Here is a 23,121-nt window from a genome sequence, read left to right as displayed (position 1 = left end):
GATAAGAATCCATCCGCCAACACAGGGGATATGGGTTCAATCCCTGGTCCTGGAAGATCCTGCATGCCATGGAGCAGGTAAGCCCGTGTGTCACATCTACTGAAGCCCATGCTCCTAGTGCCTGTGTTCTGCAACAAGAGACGCCATGGCAATGAGAAGTCAGTGCACCACAACTGGAGAAAGTCTGTGTGCCACAACAAAGACCCACTGCAGCCAAATATAAATTTAAAAATTACAATTAAGTTAAAAACCAAAGCAATAAGCAAAACAAAAAGAACCTCCATGTGCCTGCTTTCTCAGCTGTGAAATGGGGGTAGTGTTGTGCCTCTCTCATAGCATCCCTGTGGGATTAAATATGCAGATGAAGCTTGGCATGATGCCTGGTAAGTGTTAGGTCTTCCAAAACTGTGTTCTTGCTGGTTATGGGCTCTCTAGAGATGCTTGGGAGGATCCAGTGGACACAGTGCAGCCCAAAAAGGACAGAGAAGGCCTGTATCTCAGCCTGACTTTGAGTGGCATCCTCAGAAAGGAGTCTGAGAAGACGGTCAGCAAGGATGGGTGCTCACAGGTGACTCCTATGGAGGTGTCCTTATGGGCAGTGGGAGGGACAGCTCTTCTGCCTTGATCAGTGTCATAACAGCAGCACATCACTGTGATCTGATCCCCAGAATGATAAAACCATGTGATACATGAGAGTGTCCAGGAATGAGGGGCCCCTTGGAAGAAAGGATAAGAATTGCAGGGATTTTTTTTTTTTAATGGAGAAAGCACAGGGAGGGGCCTTCAAGATAAGCTATTTTACAGGCTTCACTGGTGATCTAGTGGTTAATACTCTGTGTTCTCAATGCAGGGGGCATGAGTTCGTTCCCTGGTTGGGGAAGATCCTACATGCCGTGTGGTGTACCACCCCCCAGAAAAGAGAAGCCACTTTAGTTCTTTGTCCTCAAAGTACCCCTAACACTCAGGGTACACTTGCCACTATGTAGGCTGTAGGAGGGCTGCTGTAGCAGGCACCAAGTGTCAGCTGAATCGCTGACGCTGCCAGGCTAAGACTCTTCCCTCCCCTGGTCTGAAAACCACTGGGTAAGGGTCCTAGACCCCAGCAGTCACAGGTCCCATGGGGGAGTGAGATGGGTTGGTGTGGTGGTAGTGGCTAGAAACCCATATGGCCACTGAGGCCCAGAAGATCCAGTTTAGGAGGGTACCTTGTGGCTCAGATGGAAAAGAATCCTCCTGCAAGGCAAGAGACCTGGGTTTGATCCCTGGGTTGGGAATATGCCCCGGAAGAGGGCATGGAAACCCACTCCAGTATTCTTGCCTGGAGAATCCCCACAGACAGAGGAGCCTGCTGGGCTACAGTCCATAGGATTGCGGAGAGTTGGACAGGACTGAGCGACTAATCTCATGACACTCCAAGTCCACTGCATGTGGCGCCACTTAGTGGTGGCCCCAGGTAATTGGACACCCACTGTTCTATTAAAAAGCAGACTTGACTTTGTCCACAAAGGTCTGTCTAGTCAAAGCTATGGCTTTTCCAGTAGTCATGTACAGATGTGAGAGTTGGACCGTAAAGAAAACTGAGCACCGAAGAACTGATGCTTTTGAACTGTGGTATTGGAGAAGACTCTTGAGAATCCCTTGGACTGCAAAGAGATCCAACCAGTCCATTCTGAAGGAAATCAGTCCTGAATATTCATTAGGAGGACTGATGCTGAAGCTGAAGCTCCAATACTTTGGCCACCTGATGAGAAGAACTGACTCACTGGAAAAGACCCTGATGCTGGGAAAGATTGAAGGCAGTAGGAGAAAGGGACGACAGAGGATGAGATGGTTGGATGGCATCATCAACTCAATGGACATGAGCTTGAGCAAGCTTTGGGGGTTGGTGATAGACAGGGAAGCCTGGCGTGGTGCAGTCCATGGGGTCACAAAGAGTTGGACACAATTGAGCAACTAAAACACACACATACACACACACTTCACTCTAGGCATTTCCAGCACCATCCTGTGCCTGTCCCACTAGCCATTGGGTAAAGCAGCCCCTGGCAGAGCACTCGCAGGGCTCCAGTGGGGAGGTGGTGAGGAAGGGCCACTCCCATCAGGAGGAAGGACACCGGATGTTTCAAGGTCACCGGGTGTGCTGATCGAGTTCTTACAGCTACACAGCCCAGTTCTTACAGCTACACAGCCCGTCTTCCAGCAGTTCTTTCTCCTGTCCAGCCCACGGGGCCTCCCTCCAGCTCCCACGAAGGGCTTCTGGCCAGGCAGGCAGGCAGATTGGTGCAAGTGTGCTCTTCTGGCCCACTGCCCTCCCAGGGCCATCCTGCACCCTTGCGGAGGGGTCCCAGGCCTGCTCCCCAGATGACTGCTCTGGAGTGCCTCCCCTGTGCCCGCCCCCTCCCGCTCCCCAGCCCTTGCAGCCTGCTTCTCTGTCTCTCTTTATTTGGCAGCCTCAGGGCCCCAAGCTCACAGTTGACTCCCCCACCCCGGAGGGTACCTCTGGGCGCTCTCTGAGCCCAGGGTCTCTAGGACCAGAAACCAGAGTACACCAGGCCTTCCTGTCTTTTTCCCCTTCTTTCTCACCCTTCCTCGGGAAATCTGAAATCTGAGGACAGTTATTGGGGTCTGGGGGACCCAGAAAGGCTGAGGGCCCAGCACCCGTCCCACCCTCCAAGGCATAGACCCAGAACCCTTAAGGACTTGTTAGGCCGGTTCCTGGTGCGTGGCCCTTGCTCCCCAAGTCTCTCAGGCCTGGGGCTTTCCTCTGTGCGCCTTCGAATAAAGCCCAGCCCACCGCCCCTTCCCAGAAGGCCCTTCCCCGGCTGCCCACGTAGCCTCCACAACTCACTCCCTAGCTCCCCGTTTTCCTGTTCTGATCACACGGTCACTGTTTGCTGGCTTGTGTCCCCAGCGCCTCCAACTGGCACGGGATTGATGAATGAGTTCGTCTGGACGCTCTGGACGGCTCTCGAATTCGAACCCAGTCTGATCACCCTCTGGGGTCTCCGTTCTGACCGGAGTATAATAAATTAGGAGAGAAGTCCCTGGGCGCACCGCCCCTGTGGCTGCAGTCGAGCGCTCGGAGCGGAGGCGGAGTCGAGGGCGGGGCGGGGGCGGGGCGGGGGAGGGGGCAGGCTCGAGCCTTAAGCCGGGCGCCGCGGGTGCCCCCTGCCCCAGAGCGCGGCGGAGGCCGAGCTGAGCCGGCTGGGCAACGCGGGACAGAGGCCGGGCCGGCAGCCGCTCCGCCTCCCGACTCGCAGGCCCCGACGGCCCGGCCGCCGGCTCTCCCTGTGCCGGAGGAAGGGCTTATGGCGCCTCGGGGGACGCGCTGAGCCCGGGTCGCGGCGCCGCAGGCGGCACCATGGCCCTGGAGCAGGCGATGCAGGCGGCGCGCCAGGGCGACCTGGACGTGCTGCGGTCCCTGCACGCCGCCCGCCTGCTGGGGCCCTCGCTGCGCGACCCGCTGGACGCGCTGCCAGTGCACCACGCTGCCCGCGCCGGCAAGTTGCACTGTCTGCGCTTCCTGGTGGAGGAGGCCGGTCTGCCCGCTGCGGCCCGCGCGCGCAACGGCGCCACGCCGGCCCACGACGCCGCCGCCACCGGCCACCTCGCCTGCCTGCAGTTGCTGCTCTCACAGGGAGGCTGCGGAGTGCATGTGAGTTTGCGCCGCTCACTGGACCCCCGAGGGGGCTTCCTCCCCAGGAAGGAGTTCTGGCCTGGAGCCCTCGTGGCTCAAGGGTGGATGGTTTGGGGCACCGCGGAGCCAAGCCTGATTTGGAGTTCCCTCCAAAGGACTCGGGACAGGGTGGGCTCCTGGGTTGAGAGTACCCGAGCAGATGCTCTGGCAAGCCCTCGTCACCACCTAGATTACCAGGTGAGAAACCGGAATGGAGTTGGGCTCGACCAGGATAGCATTTAAGGTGAGGGTGTGGGAAACTCACTGATCCAGGGAGAGAGTGGGCGGGGGGAACGGAGGGCCTGGAGTCAGAAGCCCATGTCCTTCAGGATCAGGTCTGGGAAGGGTGGTGCACAAAATCTTGCAGCGCACCCCAGGCTGAGTTGCATGTGTCCCTAAGGAGGGGGGGAGTTGGTAAATGGGGTCCTTCCCAGGATTTGAGCTGATCCCAGGACATCAGCACCTTCCCACCTCCGAGCTTCTTCAGCTTAGCCTGAGTCTTTCTGCCTGAGACCCCACCTGGTCTCACTCAGCGGCCACCGGGCTGGTATCAGCCAGTCTGGCCTCTCCTGAGTGGGATGAAAAGAGGCAGCTCAGGTCTGGTGCGTAGCTTTCCTGCTCAGTCCTGCCAGAAACAGAGCATCCAGCAGGGTCTAGACCTGGGGTCCAGGTGTGCTCCCGATCCCCTGGAACTGTCAGTCCATCAGGACACTGAACAGCAAACACACAGGCTAGAGAGTAAGCCAGGTACCACCAGGTACTGCTAGGCCATATGGGGGGAGCATCAGGCAGCTGCTTGGGCAAGGTGGCCAGAGAAGGCCCCCCCGAGGAGTGACCTCTGAAGGAAGTTTTGGCTGATGGGTAAGAAGTGGCCAGGTGATGACCAGAGAATTCTGAACACAAGGAGCAGGAAGTACGAAGCCCTGAGGGGGACACATTCTGTCCTGTGATGGGGACAGCAAAGAGGTGAGCATGTCTGAAGTGGGATGAGGCAGGGAGAAGCCAGCAGGGCCAGGTCCTGTAGGATCGTAGGCTGGGTTCAGAACTTGCAGGATCCTATGGTTGTAGGGGAAAGCCAAGGATGGAGGGACAGAACTCATTTTCCTCTTAGCAAGAGACCACTGTGTTAACTGGATGTAGTAGAGGAGGCAGGGGCAACTCTGAGCTGACTGGCTGGGCCGTAGGGATAGCCAGGCCCCATTCCCCCCGCCTTTTAGCCTCAGGATGGCAAGGCCCCCCATCCCACCCTTCCTGGAAGATGGCCAGGTCCCTTATCTCTGGGCCAGCTCCGTTATCAGGAGTTCCTGGCATGTGGTGCCTCCCCATCCTTTTGGGAGGTGGCATGCCTCCCCGATTTGGGTGTCCAGCTTTGACCGGAAGCCTCCCCAGCTGCTAGAGAGGAGGTAGAGGAGCAGGTGGCCTTGTGCCCAGCTTATCAAGTCCCCCGCCCTCTAGCCCCAGCCAGCTTGGGTGCTGGGGGCGGAAGTGTGTATGTAGGGGAGGATGACCTCGATCCCAGGCCCTGCTCAGCCTGGGGAGATAAGCAGCTTTAGGGTGCAGGCCACAGCACGTGAGGCTTCTGGGGCCTCTGGAGCTGTTGAGACCTTGGGGACAGGTCACAGGCCTGTGATCCTCTCCTTCCTGGGGCCTCCCTCTCCACCCCCACCCAGGGGCCCAGAGCCATCAGGATCCCCTGGAGCCTCAGGCCCACTGTCCCCAGGCCCAATGGGAAGGAGGGTTTTTCTCAAGAGCTGGAGTGCAGGGCATATTTTCACTGTGGGCCTGTCCAGGTCACTTCTAGCCAGTTTTGTCAGCTGGGCTCAGGAAGTATGTTAGTCATTCAGTTGTGTATGACTCTTTGCAATCCCATGGTCGCATGCACTGTAGCCCTCCAGGCTCCTCTGTCCAGGGGATTCTCCAGACAAGAATACTTGAGTGGGTTGCTATTTCCTTCTCAGGGGATCTTCCACTCCCAGGGATCAAACCCGGGTCTCCTGCATTGCAGGCAGAGTCTTAGTACTATTTGAGCCATGAGGGAAGCTGCTGGGCTCAGGAGGACAGACTAAACCAGTCTTCTGGTCCTCCGCGGGCATTCCGCACACAGAGGCCTCTCAGCATCATCCTCTGCCTCCTGTGGGCTGTTTCTCTGCCTCCCCTTCCTCTCTGCCTGTGTTCTAGCCCATCAGCCAGTCCGTTTGTCCTCCACCCCAGTCTGACTGTGACCTCCCCACCGTGCCCCTGGGCCCTGTTCCCTTGCCCCCTCACTTCCCGCATTTCTTAGAGGCTTCCCTGGTGGCTCAGATAGTAAAAAATTCTGCCTGCAGTACAGGAGACCTGGGTTCGATCCCTGGTTCAGGAAGATCCCCTGGAGACGGGACTAACAACCCACTCCAGTATTCTTGCCTGGAGAATCCCATTAACAGAGGGACCTGGCGGGCTACAGTCCATGGGGTTGCAAAGAGCTGGACACGACTGAAGCAACCAACACTTCTTCACTTAGAGGAGCCTCAGCAGTTCTCCTGTGACTGAGATGCACCTTCTTTAAGCTCAGGGTCTCTCCAGTTCCCGCAGCCTCAGCCACACCTGTTCCCACAGTGCCTGCCTCCACCACTGCCCCACCCCCCTCCCCATGACCCTGCCAGGCTCCCTGCCTACCTCTCCCGCATCCCACGTGCTTGGTGCTGGGAGCTCGTTCCGTTCCAGATCCGATGCCCACTGTCCCAAACTCCGAGCCTCTGAGTCCAGACTTCTGGGTTCTCAGTGTCTCCCCACCTTGGCCTGCAGGTCACATACCCTCTCCCATGACAGACACACACACCTGGATGTTCACAGAAGATGCTATCAGCACTCCAGGGCCCAAAGCATTGGCCTGTCTCCTTTGGAGTGCCTGAGAGGGGATATTGCTCAAGCCCTTCCCCGGGGCTGCCTCTAGCCCACACCTACCACCACTGGCTAACTGCCTGGGTCCTGCCCACCAGTAGCCAGAGGCTTCCTCCTCCACAGGGACACAGCCTGTTCCCTGGGGGCTGGGAGCAGGGAGTCTGCTGGGGTGGGCGGCTCTCTGCACTGAGGTTGGGGTGTTGGAGGTACATCAACCTGGAGGCCTCTTTTTATGGGATACTTGGGGAGGGGGAGGGGGGCGAAGGAGGGGGCAGGGTTAGGTGCAGGGAGTACCTCCTCACCCTGAGAGCAGGCCCAGTAGCCACCCTTCCTGACCCAGTGACTCCTTTGGGTATTCCCTGAGCATCTGGGTGACAGACAGGCACTCCTGCTGGGACAATGACAGGTGCCATGTCCTGAGAGCCCAGCATGCAAGGCATGGTGCTGCACTGAGGACTGAGATTCAGAGGGGGCCAGTCAGGCGCCGGAGGACAGAGTGGCCCTGATGGCTGGTGGGGTGCAGGAAGTGGTCTGAGCGAGGCAGGACCAGGCTCAGGACTAACAAGGTCTCCTCCCACAGGACAGAGACAATTCTGGTGCCACAGTCCTGCATCTGGCTGCCCGCTTTGGCCACCCCGAGGTGGTGAACTGGCTGCTGCGTCACGGCGGTGGGAACCCCACCATGGCCACAGACACAGGCGCCCTGCCTGTTCACTATGCCGCCGCCAAAGGAGACTTCCCCTCCCTGAGGCTTCTCGTCAGGTCCCACCCTGAGTAAGGACCCTCTTCTCCAGGGGGCTCTGGGTGGGCTGGCGGGGGCTCTGGGGGATACCTGAGGTTGTCTCCCTCTCCAGCATGCCAGGGGAATGACTGCTTCTGGGCCATCCCATGGCCAGGGGCCTGGCCAGAGACCGTGCCTATACAAGCTGACAATTCTCCCCTCCTGGTGGGCTGCCCACAGCCACAAGCCTCGAGCCCTGCAGGCAGATCTTCCCCAGCCCACCGCAGCTCTGGAGATGGCCACACAGACCACTTCCCCTCCCCAGGATCCTTACCAGCCTGCAGCAGGCAGCCCTCTAGCTCTGGCCTGGGTTAATTTGCAAGATGGATCTAAATGGGGCATAGAGATGACGCCTAGCAGCTCCTAGACTCTAGTCAAGAAGGAGGAGCCACGGCTGCTATCCAGAGTGAAGGGAGGTAGCCCCTTGCCCAGACCCTCGCCCTGTCTCCTGGCCTGTCACAGAGCAGCTTGTCCTCCCCTGTGGCCAGCAGCTCATTCCCACTAACCGGGGGGTAGGGCTCCCAAACCCCCTGGGGCCCTGGGCAAGCGGCTGGTCGGAGAAAGCAGCTGAGCCATAGGCTGGGTGCACCCCAGGGTGGGGTGGGGGTGCAGAAGAATGGGGTTCAGTGTAGATCCTGGGAGTCATGGAGTTCCTGGGGAGGAGGGAGCCAGGTCTTAGATGTACCTGGAGGGAAACAGGGGTTCCAGGGAGGATACCACCCAGACCCAGAGGGAGTGGGACACCAGTGACCCTGGGACCTGAGGTGGGAACTCTGACTGGTGACCTTAGTCAGTTCAAGGGGACACCTGGGAAATAAGTGGAGACAAAGAACCCAGCCTCAGGTTGAGAGCTATAAGGTGGGACGGCCTGTCCTCACCCCTGAGTGAGAGGGGGTGGGGTGGCCACTGGCCGCCAGGGAGCAGGCAGGAGGCCAGGCTGGCCCCACAGCCGGGTGGCAGGATGGCTCCAATGGGCAGCCCCTCGGGCAGAGGCACATGGTGTGCAGGTGGAGCAGCTGAAAGCCCCCAGGCTCGGTCCAGAATGGCTGGGCCTGGCTTGTTCTTGCTAAGCAAGGGCCCCTGGTTTGGTTAATGGGAGACCAGCAAGTGCACCTTGCGGGGCAAAGGTCTCACAGCCGTCCCCACCAGAAGCCACTGGGTACCACTTTGGAGTGAACCCTCCGCCTCCAGACAAGCCAGGGTCTGGGCCACATCAAAATCAGTGGGATTTCAAGGAGGAGTGCCCCAGGCACCCTTGGGTGTCGGCTCCCACCCTGCAACCGTCAGCACCCGTGGGGGCTGGTCCCAGACTCCCTGATAGACTCCCAGGTAAGGACTGGGGCACTGCGCCTGTGTGTGTCCCCACCTCGGTGGTTCTCACCCCACCCCCTCACCCAACACGGAGGTCCCAAGAGGGGAGAGACAGGCTGTGCTCATCCTCTCACACCTGCCAGCCTCCCCCATCGCACACGATGGGTCCCAGGAAGCCAGTTTGATGGCAATGCCAACTTAGCTCCAGTGGTGTGAACTGAGGACCTCTGGCCCCCACCCCGGAAGTGCTGATGGGGGTGGGGGTGAAGCCCTAGGCTGGCCCCCAGGCCCATCCTCATGGAGAAGTCTGGGGCTTAGGACAAGCCTCCACGGGCTGGGGTTGCAGCCTTAGGAAGGCTCAGGCTGTGCTGGGGGAACCCTGGCACTCAGGGCCTGGGGGACCCTGAGCCCTTCCAGGCCATGCAGTGGGGCTGGCTGTGATTGGGCCCTGGCACCCTCTCTCTGGCCAGATGGCCTGCACCGATGAGCCACCAGCCCCCCATGAATCTCAGGGAAGTGGACAGAGGCCTGGGGCTCTGTTCCCACAGAGATGTGTGGCTTGGCTGATAAGGAGGTACTTTTGTGTGACTGTCAGGCTGGGCTCAGGTAGGGGGAGGGGGCTGGGAATTGAGGTGGGGCCTGCTGGCTGGAGGACTTGGGGCCTGGCGCCCACTCCCTACCTCAGAGGTAGAGACTCCTGCTCCCCAAGGCCGGGGACCCCAGGGTGGGAGTGAGGGGCTGGGGAGGGGCAGAGGCCCAGGCTGCGGCAGGCTGCAGGGTGCAGTCAGGGGACCCAGGGAGCCTGGCTCTGGGGGAGGCCACCTGGGCTCTGCTCTCATAAGCCTGCTGTGAAACTCTGTGAATTATTCACTAGGGTTCAGCTCTCCTTGGCGGCAGGTGAGGGAGGAAGAGCTGCTACTGAGTGGGAAACTTGATCCTGTGCAGGAGGCTGTGGGCAGCCATGAGCCATGGCTGCTCTGACAAGCTGCAGAGGAGCAAGAGGGCTGGCAGGCCTCAGGGGAGGGCCTGGCCAAAGATGGGCTGCACCTGGGGGCACTGGGAAAGACTGGAGAGTGCAGGAACGGCCCATACCCACCACCCCTCCTCCAATCTATCCCGGTCCACTGGGCAAGTCCTCCCAGAGGCAGAGGAATTGCCACCGCGACCTCAGCGGCTGCTGCCCCATGGGACCTTCCCTCTGAACCCCCTGGGGAAAGAGTTCTTAAGCTGCTGGCATGGGGGCTGGCTGGAACTGGGCCGGAGCTGTCCCAGGCCCTGGGTCTGAGGGAGATGGAGTCAGGAGGGTCAGCCCTCCTGGCCAAGGGCACTAGTGTCTGGTGGAGGGGGACCACAGAGGGCATGGGGAGCAGGTAGCCCTCAGAGCTCTTGACCATCCTGGCGGCAGCATCTTGGGGCCCAGGAACTGTCTCATGCTCCCTCTGCCTCAGCCGTGTGCTTGCCAGGGGCTTGAGTAACAAGAAGAGAGCCCTGGGCTCTGCTGGGATGCTTAGGCCTGAGAATCGAAGCTGGGGAGAGTGGCGGGGGTTAGGTAGGGCTCCAGGCCTTGTCTTCCCCTCTGGGGCCCTGCCGTGGTCTACCAGTCATGGAGAGCCAGAAAACCAGTCTGCCCAAAGATTTCTGACCAGCTCCCTCCTGCTGAGTGCCTGCAGGGGTCTGACACCAAGCAGCCGTCTGAGCCTCACCCTGGGCAGTAACTCTATAATCAGCCCATTTTACAGACAGACTTGTGTAACTAGTGGCTTATATTTTTTATTTAATTTTAATTTTTTTAAACACCAAAAACATTTTGTACTGGAGTATAGCAGATTAACAATGTTGTGGTAGCTTCAGGTGAACAGCGAAAGGAGTCAGCCATGCATATACATGTATCCATTCTCCCCCAAACCCCACTGCTCCTATCCAGGCTGGCACGTAACATTGAGCAGAGTTCCATGTGCTGTACAATAGGTCTTTGCTGGTTATCCATTTTAAATATAGCAGTGTGTACATGACCTTCCCGAAGTCCTTAAGTACTCCCTTTAAAAAATATTTATTTATTTTTACTTATGTATGTATTTGGCCGCGCCGGGTCTTAGTTGCCGTACACACAATGTTTTAGTTGTGGCTTGTGAACCCTTAGTTGTGGCACGTGGGATCTAGTTCCCCTATCAGGGCTCGAACCCAGCCCACCTGCATTAGGACTGCGTTCAGTCCTAGCTACTGAACCACCAAGGGAGTCCCCTCATCCAACTCATATTTATTGAGCATCTGCTCTGGGCCAAGTACCCAGGGCACATCAGTGAACCAAACAAACAAATGTCCTTGCCTCATGGGGCTGTAGAATCAGAAATGGTGTCTCCGAGGGGCTAGCTGACCGGCCGGGGTCCCGTTGGCTCCCTGTGTGGCCTTGACCAAGCTGCACCTCCTCTCGGTCTGTCTCCCACTCCTGTTGTTCAGTCGCTCAATCATGTCTGACTCTTTGCAACCCCATGAACTGCAGCATGCCAGGCTTCCTTGTCCTTCACTATCTCCTTGCTCAAACTCATGTCCGCTGAGTCGGTGATGCCATCCAACCATCTCATCCTCTGCCACCCCCTTCTCCTTTTGCTTTCAATCTTTCCCAGCATCAGGGAAATGAGTCGGCTCTTCACATAAGGTGGCCAGAGTATTGGAGCTTGAGTTTCCCACTCCTGGCCCGGGAGCTAATCTCTCAGGGCCTTTCATGTTCATCTGGGATGCCTGTTTTCCTTCCATAGTGCTGAGTTTTGTGGAAGCTGGCTGCTCCTGGAGCCCTGTCCAGCTGGAAGGTTCAGGCAGCCCTGGCCTCAAGCAAGAAGCCTCAGCTGCTCACATACTAGGGAGCCCCAGACCTATGGCTCAGCTCCCCCTTAGAAGGCTGAGGGCCTTTGCCTGGGACTGGGGCTGCTGTTCCCTGACAGGCTTCTGTTTCTACCACAGGCAGTGGGGTGCGTTCACTCTCAATTACCACTCCCTGGTCTGCCCTTGTGTTTGCTGAGATTCCCTGGGCAACGGAGCCTGGGGGAGCCCACACTGGCACACTGGGGACACTGACCCAGGTGGGGAGGCTCTGAGAAAGGAGGGACCTGATGGAATCATGGCCCATAGGCAACTCCTGATCTAAGCCTGTCATGGCACCCAGGCCCAAATTGGCCTCTGCCCTCTTCCTGTCTACCTGTACCCACCTTTGAGACCACAGATCAGATCCCTGGTCAGGCCACAGGCTTCTCCGTCACTGATAGAGAAAGCCACTTCCTGTAGCAGCCCAGAAGCCCTCCTCACTCTGGACCCCCCCACACCTCACCTGCAGCTGCTCCCTAATCACCAACTCTGCTCTGTTTCTCGGGTTTCCTTACTGCTTCTGCAGCAGGCCTGTGCCCTCTGACCTCTGGCCTTTGCTCAGGTCAACCCGCTTCAAGAATACTGAAGTGGTTGCCATTTCCTTCTCCAGTGGATCACATTTTGCTCAATGGACACAAATTTGAGCAGACTCCGGGAGATAGTGAAGGACAGAGGAGCCTGGTGGGCTACAGTCCATGGGGACACAAAGAGTCGGACATGACTTAGTGACTGAACAACAGCAATGGGTCATTCCCATTCTCTTCCCCAGAGAGCCCAGGGTTGCTCCCTTCCCCCTCCAAGTCTTTGCTCCCTGTGCCTTCCTCAGACTGTCGTGCCCCCAGGACATAGACATACACCCTCCCTACCGGTCTTCCTCACTCTCCCCACTACTTGGCATTACTCTCTGTGTACCTTAGCGTGTCCTCTTATCATCTGGCTCCCCCTGTAATGAGAGCATCTCTTCCTCTCCATCCTGCATCCCAAGGGCCTGACACTTCATTAATACTCACCGAAGGAGGGAGGAGTCTGGAATCCACCAGGTCTTGTCCGGCCCTGCCTGCAGCTCACTGCCTGTGACCTCAGACGAAACTCCCTCCAGGCCTCCCGGGGCCCATGGGCAAATGGACCAGCTGAGGCCACACACGAGGAGGCATCACAGAATTCCAGACCCGGCTGCTCATCTCACTCACCCCCATGTCTACTCACTCAACAACTAGCACCCAAATGTAGCCTAAGTGCCTACCCTGCTAATGCTGGGGATGTAGTGAGTCCTCATGGCTTCATGGAGCCGCCTTGGGGCACTCCCAGGGTCAAAGAAGGGGCCAGACCAAGAGCATGTGTACACACAGAGATGCTCCTGCTCATGCACCAGTGCGTTGGGTGCCCTGGTAGCCCTGGTGGACCCAGGTTTAAGAGGGCAGAGCTCTGCTGTCTTCACTGTTTGCCCCGTCCTGGCCTGTGGAAGCCTCCTAATGGGTGTCCCTGGGATGAATGAAAAATGTGCCAAGACAATTCAAGAGTCACAAGTGCTGTGAAGTGGACCATGGTAGTTTGAAGGCACTGGTTGAGAGATTTCTTTAAAATGAGGGAGTCCAGGAAGGCGTTTCTCTCTTTCTTTTTTAAATTATTTATTTGGCTGTGTTGGGTCTTAAGTCACAACACACAAGATCTTTAGTTGCAGCAGGCAAACTCTTAGTTGTAGCATGCGGGATCCAGAGTCTTAGCTACTGGACTTCCAGGGGAGTCCCAGGAAGGCCTCTGTGGGGAGGTGAGAGCTGAGTGGGAGAGGGCCGGCCCTGCCAAGACCTGGCGTGGGAGCATAGCAGGTAGAACTGGCCAGGGCAGTGGCCCTGGGGGGTCACACTTGTCCTCATGGTGAGCCAGGAGGGCCTGGAAGTCTGGGAGAATTACAGACCAGTGAAGGCTTATTCCAGGCTTGCTGATGGGTTGGGTGTAAAGATGTTTGTTCTAGAATCTTCCTTAAATCAGGGCTGCGTTTCTTCCCCAGTCCAGTCCTGATTGTGGATCATTTCAAATAAGTGCAGAGGTGTGATCAGAGAATAAGAGACCTAGCCCCGCCAAAGGCTCCAAGACTTTCCGTTCCAGTGACCTTACCCCACACCCAGATCTAAAACGGGTGGAGATCAGCCCCTGCCAGACCTCCCTGGGGGCAGAAATTATTGCCAGTGGGGAGGATACTGAAGACACTGTTCTGTGACTGGGGTCTGCCTCCATGGGCAGCTCGGTCCTTGTTCCTCGTGGCAACAGTTGCAGGAAGCTGCCACCAGTCCTGGATGGAGATTTTCAGCAAACCCTTCCAAGCATCCCATGATTCACTTGTGTCATCCAGGATGACTTAATAGTTACAGTCTGTCCATATCATCTTTGTTCCCAAGAGGAAGAAAAGTATACCTCTTGATGTATGTGATGGTTGCTAGGGAAACTCAGACTTATAAAAGAAGTCAAGGGTTTCCAAAGACTCCTAGAGCTTGGACTAAAGGGAGGGTGGCCTGGTGTCCTTTACCGAAATGGGGACCAAAAGGGTGGGGTGAGGGAGTCTGGAGAGATTTGCTCCATGGGAGAGCATGTAAAGGGTGAATTCCCAGTGGTCAGGACTCTGTGCTTTCATGGCCAAGGGGGTGGGTTTGATCCCTGCTTGGAGAACTAAGATCCCACAATACATGGGGAATGGCCAAAATTTTTTTTTTTTTAATTAAAAAGAAGAAAAAAGCATGTGAATTTCAAGAAACTGCTCAGTGCCCGGATGGTTGAATGGACTGAGGTGGGTGCCGCATGTACTCCAGGTCCAAGCTGGAGAGATGAGTGGCACTAGGTACAGGTGGCCTTTGACCCCAGGAAATAGATGACCTCACCAGGAGCAGAGTGTGTTTAGAAAGGAGGTTTTGGAGCACCCCAACATTTGGAGATCAGGTGGCCATCCAGGGCCTACCCAGCCAAGGAGGCTGAGAAGACCTGGCCTGAGCTTGTTGGTACCAAGAGGAGCAGGTGTTCAGGAGCAGGAGGGGACAGCAGATGAGGCTGGTAGTGTGGAGGTGATGGTGTTGAAGCCTCGGGGGGCCTGAGGGAGTTGTTAGGTCAGACTGGGGCAGCGGTACCAGGAAGCCAAGACCTGCCTCCCTGGGAGAAAACTTGCTATTTTCCAAGGTTTTCCCCTTTGTCTCTCACAAGAGGCATGAAGAGACCACAACTGTGATACCGATTTGTCCTATGTGGAAACTGAGGCCCGGGAAGGTAAAGAACACGTCCGGCCCTGCAAACTGCAAAGTCAGGGTGGAAGCCAGGGCAAAGGGCAGGGGCTTGGACTGGATCGGTCACCCATGGCGCCATTATGGCCAGAACTCGATGGGCTGGAGCCACATGGGGTCCCCCGAGGCCCCACCCCTATGCTCCAGTGACTCCCCACGGTCAAAATACTGCCTGGCCTGACCCATGCTTGGTGGAGCCTGGATACCCCAGGCCCACAGTGCCCCCCCACCGGAGGCAAAGGGAAGAGGGATCCTAAAACACATGGAAGGTGCTAGGCCTTGCTGAGGGCTTTCCAAGAATGTCTCAGTGTCGATTATTATCCTTACTTCAGGGACGGCTTTGTGAACGGAGAGCGCATGCAAGACGCTGCTTGAGAGCAGCCCGCAGGCCAGGCCCTTCTTGCACTGCGGCCCTCTCTGCCTCTTGAGTGAGCCTCTCTCTTAGTCTCCTCTGTAAAAGGGAAGCAATGCCAACACTTCCCCTATAAGGGCATTAGGCGGACTAGATGGGGGACACGTGTACTGTGCTCCCTTCCACGCTTAGCACAGAGCAATTGTTCAGTGGATGGTACTTGCTATCCCTGTTATGTGTTAATCCTTATACATAACTTATACTACATAACATAAACTAGTTATGTATATGTATACTACCATATACATACACATAAGCTTATATGTATACTACTATATAAATTCACTTCTCTCTCCATCTAAACTCATTATTTCATTCCTTGTGCTCATCCATATTTTAAAAAGTATTTATTTATATATTTATTTGGATGCTCTGGGTCTTAGTGGTGGCATGCCGGCTCTAGTTTCCTGACCAGGGTGACCAGGGATCAAACCTGAGCCCCCTGCATTGGGAGCTTGGAGTCTCAGCCCCAGGACCACCAAGGAAGTCTTTCATCCATATTTTTGTAGTTTTCTTCAGTGAGAGTGAGGGTGCCCATTCTTCTTGCCTCCAAGCTGATGTAGAAGAGGGGAATAAGGCTGGGACCCCCTTTCCCACCCCAGCCCCATGTTCTGGGGTCTCCCAGGCTGGGGGCTGTGACTCTAGAATGGGTTACTGAGCATTTACTTTGTAGCAGAGCCTCCAGATGGGTGTCAACCAGTGGCCGGGTGGGAGGCTATGGGCTGGACTGTCCCTTCCTGCTCAAGTCCTGCTCTGTTCCAGCTTCTGAGACCTTCTGAGATCTCAGGCTGGCTGGACACCCGTGGGTCATGAGTTACCTGCTGAGCAGGAACGACTGGGAGAACAAGGCTCCAGGCAGATCTAGTGCCCTGAGCTGTGTGCGTTGTCTCAGCCCTCCCTCGAGAGCCCAGTGGGCCCTGGGCAGTGGCCCCTCCAGTCCCCAGTCCCCAGGACCCCAGCACTTGCTGTGCCTTGGTGGTGGTTGTTGTTCAGTCCCTACTAAGTCATTTCTGACTCTTTGCGACCCCATGGACTGTAGGGTCACCAGGCTCTTCTATCCTTCACTATCTCCCGGAGTTTTTCCAGACTCATGTCCATCAAGTCAGTGATGCCATCCAGCCATCTCATCCTCTGTCATCCCCTTCTTCTCCTGCCTTCAATCTTTCCCAGCATCAGGGTCTTTTCTAGTGAGTCAAGTCTGCACATCAGGTGGCCAAAGGATTGGAACTTCAGCTTCAGCATCAGTCCTTCTAATGAATATACAGGGTTGATTTCTTTTAGGATTGACTGATTTGATCTCCTTGCAGTCCACGGGACTCTCAAGAGTCTTCTCCAGCACCACAATTCGTGCCTTGGTTACACAGTGAATAATTCAGGCCATGCAGTGTTAGTCATGAAATATTAAACAGGCTCCTCCTGAAGCACCAGCATGTGAATGGCAAGGGGGAGGGGTGGGGGACGCTGGCACCAGGGTATGGAGGCTGGTGGCCGAGAGCCAGCATCTTCTCCAGGTACGGTGTATGGATGGGATTCATGACCTCACTCCACCGTGACACGGGTTGGGTAATGGAGGGCAGCCAGGCAGGGTCCCAGGCTGAGTGTCAGCCCTGGCCAGTGGCAGTTCTGTGTCTGAGGAGGAGGTTCCCACATTAGGAAGATGGAGAGATCTGGGGCTGGGTGCCCAGTGGGGGCTGCGGGCAGCCTGGGCAGCGGGCAGAGGTCAGGAAAGTGGACGGAGATGGGGTCTTAGGGACAGGAGAAGTCAGCTGAGGGTCCAAGGGGTATGTGAGAAGGAGGGGCCAAGTCATGGGTGGGTGACAAGAGTGTGGATGATGGAGTAGGGGCCCGGGTTGAGGAGGACTGCGTGGTGCCCTCACTAACGGACACATGGCTGGCAGTTGGATGAGGGAGGCAGGGCGTAGATGGTGGGGGTGGAGTGTGTGATTGTCGTGAACAAATAGATGGGGGAGGCATATGGGTGGGAAGGTATGATGTCCGATGAAAATTGCAGTTCCTGGGGCCCAGAGTCCTGATCCAGCCCAGAGGGACTTAGCTCCTACTCTCCCCTACCCTCTGTCCTGGACCCACTGGGAGCTCCTGGGTCTGGGCCTAGACTGTGGCTCCACCTTGTGCTCATATCTGGTAACTGTACCCTGGTGTCCACACCCATTGTGAAGTCAGAAAAACTGAGGCTCAGCCAGCAGCCAGCCCAGTGTCCCTATTCCCCAGCAGCACTCCACTTCTTGAGAGTGGCTCTCCAGTTAAGACCCTTCTGTGGGAGTTGGGAGCAGGGATGAGGGGCAGTGACAGCTGCAAGCTAGGCCCCAAGGAAGCCTGAGGGATGAAGACAGGAAACGGCCCCTCCTCCACTCCCTTGGTTCTTGCTGTGCACCTGGCCCTCCATCACACAGATGTGTGCTCACCACTTACCAGCTGTGTGACCTTTGGCAAGTCACATCCCCTGGGCTTCAGGTGCCCCTCTGCAAAATGGGAATGACAGTAAGACTTAAGGAGGGTGTTCACTGAGAATCTGCCTGCTAGCGTCATGGCACATGGGACATGCTCAGTGGATGGCATTCACCTGCAGGGTAGCCAGACTGTCAACAATCACAGGACAATTTTAATTTTGGATAAATAACAATTAACAGTTTAGAATATGTATGTCCACATGCCCAGTGGGCATATACTTATACTAGAAAATTATTTGTTGTCTCTGGTGGCTCAGTGGTAAAGAATCCACCTGCCGATGCAGGAGACACAGGTTCAATCCCTGGGTCAGAAAGATCCCCTGGAGAAGGAAATAGTGACCCACTCCAGTATTATGGCCTGGAAAATTCCATGGACAGAGGAGCCCGGCAAGATACAGTTCATGGCGTAGCAAAGCATTGCACACAACTGAGCAACTAAGCACATCCAAAGTTCAGATTTTTTGTGTGTTTTATCTGGTGACATTACCACTCTGCCCTCTGGGAGTTCAGTCTTCTGGGGGCTGTTGCTGCTGCTGCTGCTGCTAAGTCGCTTCAGTCGTGTCTGACTCTGTGCAACCCCATAGACGGTAGCCCATCTGGCTCCACCGTCCCTGGGATTCTCCAGGCAAGAACACTGGAATGGGTTGCCATTTCCTTCTCCAATGCATGAAAGTGAAAAGTGAAAGTGAAGTCGCTCAGTCGGGGATGGCAGAGGCCAAAACAAGTTTTGATCCACTGGGCATGACAGGTGGCCCATGGAGTGAACCCAGGGCAGTATGGGGCACAGAGGCTGGAAAAGCCTGTTCTTGTAGTGGAACAAGCCTCGTGAAGGAGGGATCTGTACTGAGTCTTTTTAAAAATATTTATTTATTTATTTATTTGGCTGCACCAGGTCTTAGCTGCAGTATAAGGGAACTAGTTCCCTGACCAAGGATGGAACCCCGGGCCCCCTGCCTTGGGAGTGTGTAGTCTTAGTCACTGGACTACCAGGGAAGTCCCTGTACTTAGTCTTCAAGAGAGATGGGAAGAGCATCCCCAGTCAGAGGGGGGACGTAATCAAAGACACAGAGGTCAGACAGCGAGGACTCACAGTGACAATGGATCCATGTGGCTGAAAAGGTAGGGGGAGGCCAGATCACAGCATCCTTGTAGACCTCGGTAAAAAGGTGAGATGTTTACTGAGGGCAGAGACTAGCTCAGTCACTAGACGTGCACTGTAGAAAGGAGGCTGCGAGGGGTAGGTGGGGAGCAAGCCAGAGGGCCCCCACCCAGGAAGGCTGGCACAGGACTGTGTCCAGAGGGAGCTGGGGGGCCGGGCCCAGCGACTAGGTCTTCTCCAGTTACCCCCCAGGGCTCCCTGGAAGCGGTCAAGGGGCGAAGGAGGCTTTGGAGGGGGGTGGGCGCTAAGAGCCCACGGTGGGTGCTGCGTCTTCCGCAGGGGAGTGAATGCCCAAACCAAGAACGGTGCCACGCCCCTGTACCTGGCGTGCCAGGAGGGCCACCTAGAGGTGACGCAGTATCTGGTTCAGGAGTGCGACGCGGACCCACACCTGAGCGCCCACGATGGCATGACCCCGCTGCACGCCGCAGCGCAGATGGGCCACATCTCGGTCATCGTGTGGCTGGTGAGCTCGGGGACACGTCGGGGTGGGGCCCTGGGGGCGGGGCCTGTACGGGACGGGGGCGGGGATAGGAGGGGGGCTGGAGCCCAGTCCCCGCCCCTCTCCGCCCCGCCCCCTCTCTCCCAGGTGAGCTGCACCGACGTGAGTCTGTCGGAGAAGGACAAGGACGGCGCCACGGCCATGCATTTCGCGGCCAGCCGCGGCCATGCCAAAGTGCTCAGCTGGCTCCTGTTGCACGGCGGCGAGATCGTGGCAGACCTGTGGGGCGGGACCCCGCTGCATGACGCCGCCGAGAACGGGGAGCTGGAGGTGAGGGCGGGGCGCGGGCGGGCCCGGAGGCCAGGCGAGAGCGGGAGGGGCGGGCGCCCTCTGCTGGCGCCACGCTCGCAGCACAGCTCTGCCCCCGTGCCGAGGTCCCGGCTACCGGCCAGGGGTCCTCACTGCGCGCCCCTGCAGTGCTGCCAGATCCTGGTAGTGAACGGCGCGGAGCTGGACGTCCGCGACCGCGACGGGTACACGGCCGCCGACCTCGCGGACTACAACGGCCACAGCCACTGCACCCGTTACCTGCGCACCGTGGAGAACCTGGTACGCCCAGGGCGCTGCTCCCCACTCACCGTGTCATTGCACCCCGCCTACCCTGCCCCCACCTTCCCTAAGGGGTACGTGTTGTTACCCCTTTTGCCACAGAAGAAGCTGAGGTTCAGGAAAGTGAAGCCCCTTGCCCGAGGTCACAGGAATAAGTGCCCTGGACCACTACCCCACATGACCTCTCAGCCCAGGACCACTGACCACTGGGGAGTGAGGGGATGCAGGCAAAAATATCGAGGGAAAGAGGACCAGCCTCATCCTGATGAGACCCAAGGCTCGGATAAACGACGCTTACACACAGTGGGAACAGTAAAGTGCATTCACCTGCCCCCAGGTATTAATTAGCTCATTTAACTCTCAGGCTTTCCGGGTGATGCTAGTCGTAAAGAACCCGTCTGCCAATGCAGAAGTAATAGTTGCGGGTTCGATCCCGGGGTCAGGAAGATCCCCTGGAGAAGGGCATGGCAACCCACTCCAATATTCTTTCCTGGAGAATCCTACGGACAGAGGAGCCTGGGGGGCTACAGCCCATGGGGTCGCAGAATCAGACATGACTGAAGCGACGTAGCATGCACATACATCCATTTAACTCTCACCACCCCACCCCCCAGGGACTTCCCTGGTGGCTCAGAGGTAAAGAATCCACCTGCCAATTGCAGGAGGCATGGGTTTGATCCCTGAGTGGCGAAGATCCCTTGGAGAAGGAAATGGCAACCCACTCCAGTATCCTTGCCTGGGAAATCTCATGAACAGAGGAGCCTGGTGGGCTACAGTCCACCGGGGGTTGCAGTGGACTCTTGGCAGTCCATGGGATTGCAAAGAGTTGGACACAACTGAGTGTGTACACACATACGTACCATCCTCTGAGGTAGTAAGTGCTAATGTCCCCATTTCACAGATGGGTAAATTGAGTTTTGGGGAGACCCAGTGGCCTAACCTGGAGATCCCGCTCTTCATCACTACTCCCATGTTTTCTCACTACATGGCTACTTCATAATTGCAAAGCTGTGTTACTCTTTCTAAATTATTTTATTATGGTTAAAAAGCCATGAAGTAACCCACTGGGCTTTGAGCTCAGGTGTGGGTGGCTCCCAGTCCAGGGCTCTGCCTCATCTGGTGCAGGAGGGGAGGAAAGAGGGCTGATTTCTCAGGCATCTTCAGAAGGGGCAGCTTGGCCATGAGAGGAGTTGTGAAATGAGGCTGGGGGAAAGAGGGTCGATGGCCTCTTGCCCAGAGCATTGCATGCCCTGTCTTTGAGCACATGGGGACACCCTGGTTCTGGGGACCTCAGAGCACAGCAAGGCCCAGGGGTCAGAGACTGCTCTGGTCCTGAGGAAGAACTCACCCCACACCAAGAAAGGGCCACCCAGAGAAAGTAGTATGCTTCAGGTGGTGAGCAGCCTGTCACTGGGGTATACAAGCAGAAGTGGACATTGTGAAGGGCATTTCTGCACTGGGGTGGGCTCCTTTCCACTGAGAACATCTGAAATTGTTTGGGGGTGGGGGGAACAGTGCCTCCTAATGGAAGCTGTGGCTGCAGGCAATGAGCAAACAAGAACCACTCCTTGAATTCTGACTGCAGTAGGTACCCTGCCTAGTGCTTTACAGGGTCATCGCAGTTAATATGCACTGTATATTAATATTGTCAGCTGACACATATGGTATTTACTGGCTACCATGCACTGGCACTTCACTAACTTTTAAAATATTTGTTGCAATATAATGAGGCAGGAAGTACTGTTATTCCCACTTACAGATGAAGAGTTTTAGGTGCAGACAGAAAGGACAAGGGACAGAAAGGTCATGCATGGAGCTAGTAAGTGGGGGAGATGAAATTTGAAACCATCACCCCCAGGCTGCAAAACCTTTGCCCCTAACCACTGTTATCTGCAGGTCAGGGCTGGGCATCCCTGGTGAGCACTGCTGCCAGCCAAGGAAGGCTTGGCAGCTTTAGGCTGCTGCCCCAGCCCAGCTCCTATGGTTCCCCATGGCTCATGGCTTAGGCAACAGGGCCTGGCCTCGCTGAACTGGGTGGGGTGGGGAGGCGCTGGTCCCCTCACTAGGCGGGACCAGCTGCAGTGTGACAGATCCAAGCCATGGAGGATACTGGCCCAGAAAAGGCAAACACTCCTGCAGAGCCCCTAATTACGGGGCCAATGAGCGTGGCCGCTGAGCTGTTACCTGGTGCCAGGCCTGCCTACCATTCCCGGGGGGCCTGTGACACTTCTCAGGCAGGGAGGGGGCTCAGGGCAGGGAGGAGCAGGCCTGTGCAGGAGGCAGCAGCGAACAAGCAGCAGTCTTGCCGGCAGCAGGGCCAGCATGGGCAACGTAAGCAGAGCCCCCACCCTAGCCTGCTCCCAGGCGGGAGGGTCAGGCCATGGGCAGGGGCAGAGGCAGTGGTGGGGGATGGCTGAGCTCAGGCTGACCTCCCCCACCTCAGCTGGGCCACCCCAGGCCCCACCCTTTCCCCAAAGTCTCCATGAGGAGACTGGGGCTGGGCTGGTGATAGAGTTTGCTCCAGGCCAGCAGGGAGAGATGGGGGTTGCTGGCCCATCCTGGAGGATCAGTCTTTCCTGCAAGTTGTGGGTGCTGTGCACCTATCCCCTATCCCCAGCTGCTCAGATGTTCTTACCCACTCAGTGCCTATGCCCCCTTGCTGCACTGGAGCCTGGGCCCTCTGCCGCTGATGAGAAAGGGGAAGGCTGGTGCCATGGGTGCCCTCGCTTGGGGTCCAGCCCAGCACCCTCTCTTCTGGCAGTCCCCAACCCCTGAGCTGAGACCAACCAGGGCTGGGATTTTCTCAGGAACCCATGGTCCTGCTGTTGGGGGGCTGGGTTTGAATCTCAGCCTGGGAAGAACCTGAGAAGCGACCTTCTCATGACGGGGAAGGGAGCCAAGAAAGGCAAGTGGCTTGACCGAAGTCACACGGCAGGACCCTGGCCCAGAGCGTGCTGGTCTTTGGGGCGGGATTGCTCTTACGGCCTCCTCTCCCACTCAGAGTGTGGAGCACCGCGTGCTGTCCCGGGATCCATCCACTGACCTGGAGACCAAGCAGCCTGACTCGGGCATGTCCTCGCCCAATACCACCATGTCAGTCCAGCGGCCGAACTTTGACCTCAGCTCGCCCACCAGTACCCTCTCCAACTACGACTCCTGCTCCTCTGGCCACTCCAGTGTCAAGGGCCAGCGCTCTGTGCGTGGTGAGTGGGCCTGGAGGAGGTGGGAGGGGAGCAGATGAGAGCCAGCCCAGTGGGC

The 23,121-nt window shown here is 57.0% G+C and overlaps 1 protein-coding gene across 4 annotated transcripts in view; it reads left to right on the top strand.

The window, feature by feature from the left end:
• Positions 1–3,153: 3,153 nt before the first annotated feature.
• Positions 3,154–23,121, top strand: part of ESPN (espin) — a 34,189-nt gene continuing 14,221 nt past the window's right edge. For 2 of the 4 annotated variants that reach the window (XM_070768292.1, XM_070768291.1), the window contains exons 1-6: positions 3,156–3,655; positions 7,137–7,330; positions 19,092–19,278; positions 19,402–19,584; positions 19,732–19,863; positions 22,865–23,066. In XM_070768292.1, coding sequence (XP_070624393.1) covers positions 3,362–3,655; positions 7,137–7,330; positions 19,092–19,278; positions 19,402–19,584; positions 19,732–19,863; positions 22,865–23,066 — 1,192 coding nt within the window. In that variant the 5' untranslated portion in view covers positions 3,156–3,361. Of the gene's footprint in view, positions 3,656–7,136; positions 7,331–19,091; positions 19,279–19,401; positions 19,585–19,731; positions 19,864–22,864; positions 23,067–23,121 lie in introns of all 4 variants that reach the window. The other 2 variants (XM_070768290.1, XM_070768293.1) reach the window with 2 other exon arrangements.

Source organism: Bos indicus, chromosome 16, assembly GCF_029378745.1.
Source record: "Bos indicus isolate NIAB-ARS_2022 breed Sahiwal x Tharparkar chromosome 16, NIAB-ARS_B.indTharparkar_mat_pri_1.0, whole genome shotgun sequence".
NCBI classification, from domain to species: domain Eukaryota; kingdom Metazoa; phylum Chordata; class Mammalia; order Artiodactyla; family Bovidae; genus Bos; species Bos indicus.
The sequence above is the reverse complement of the archived record's forward strand: the minus strand, read 5'-3'. Positions and strand labels throughout refer to the sequence as shown.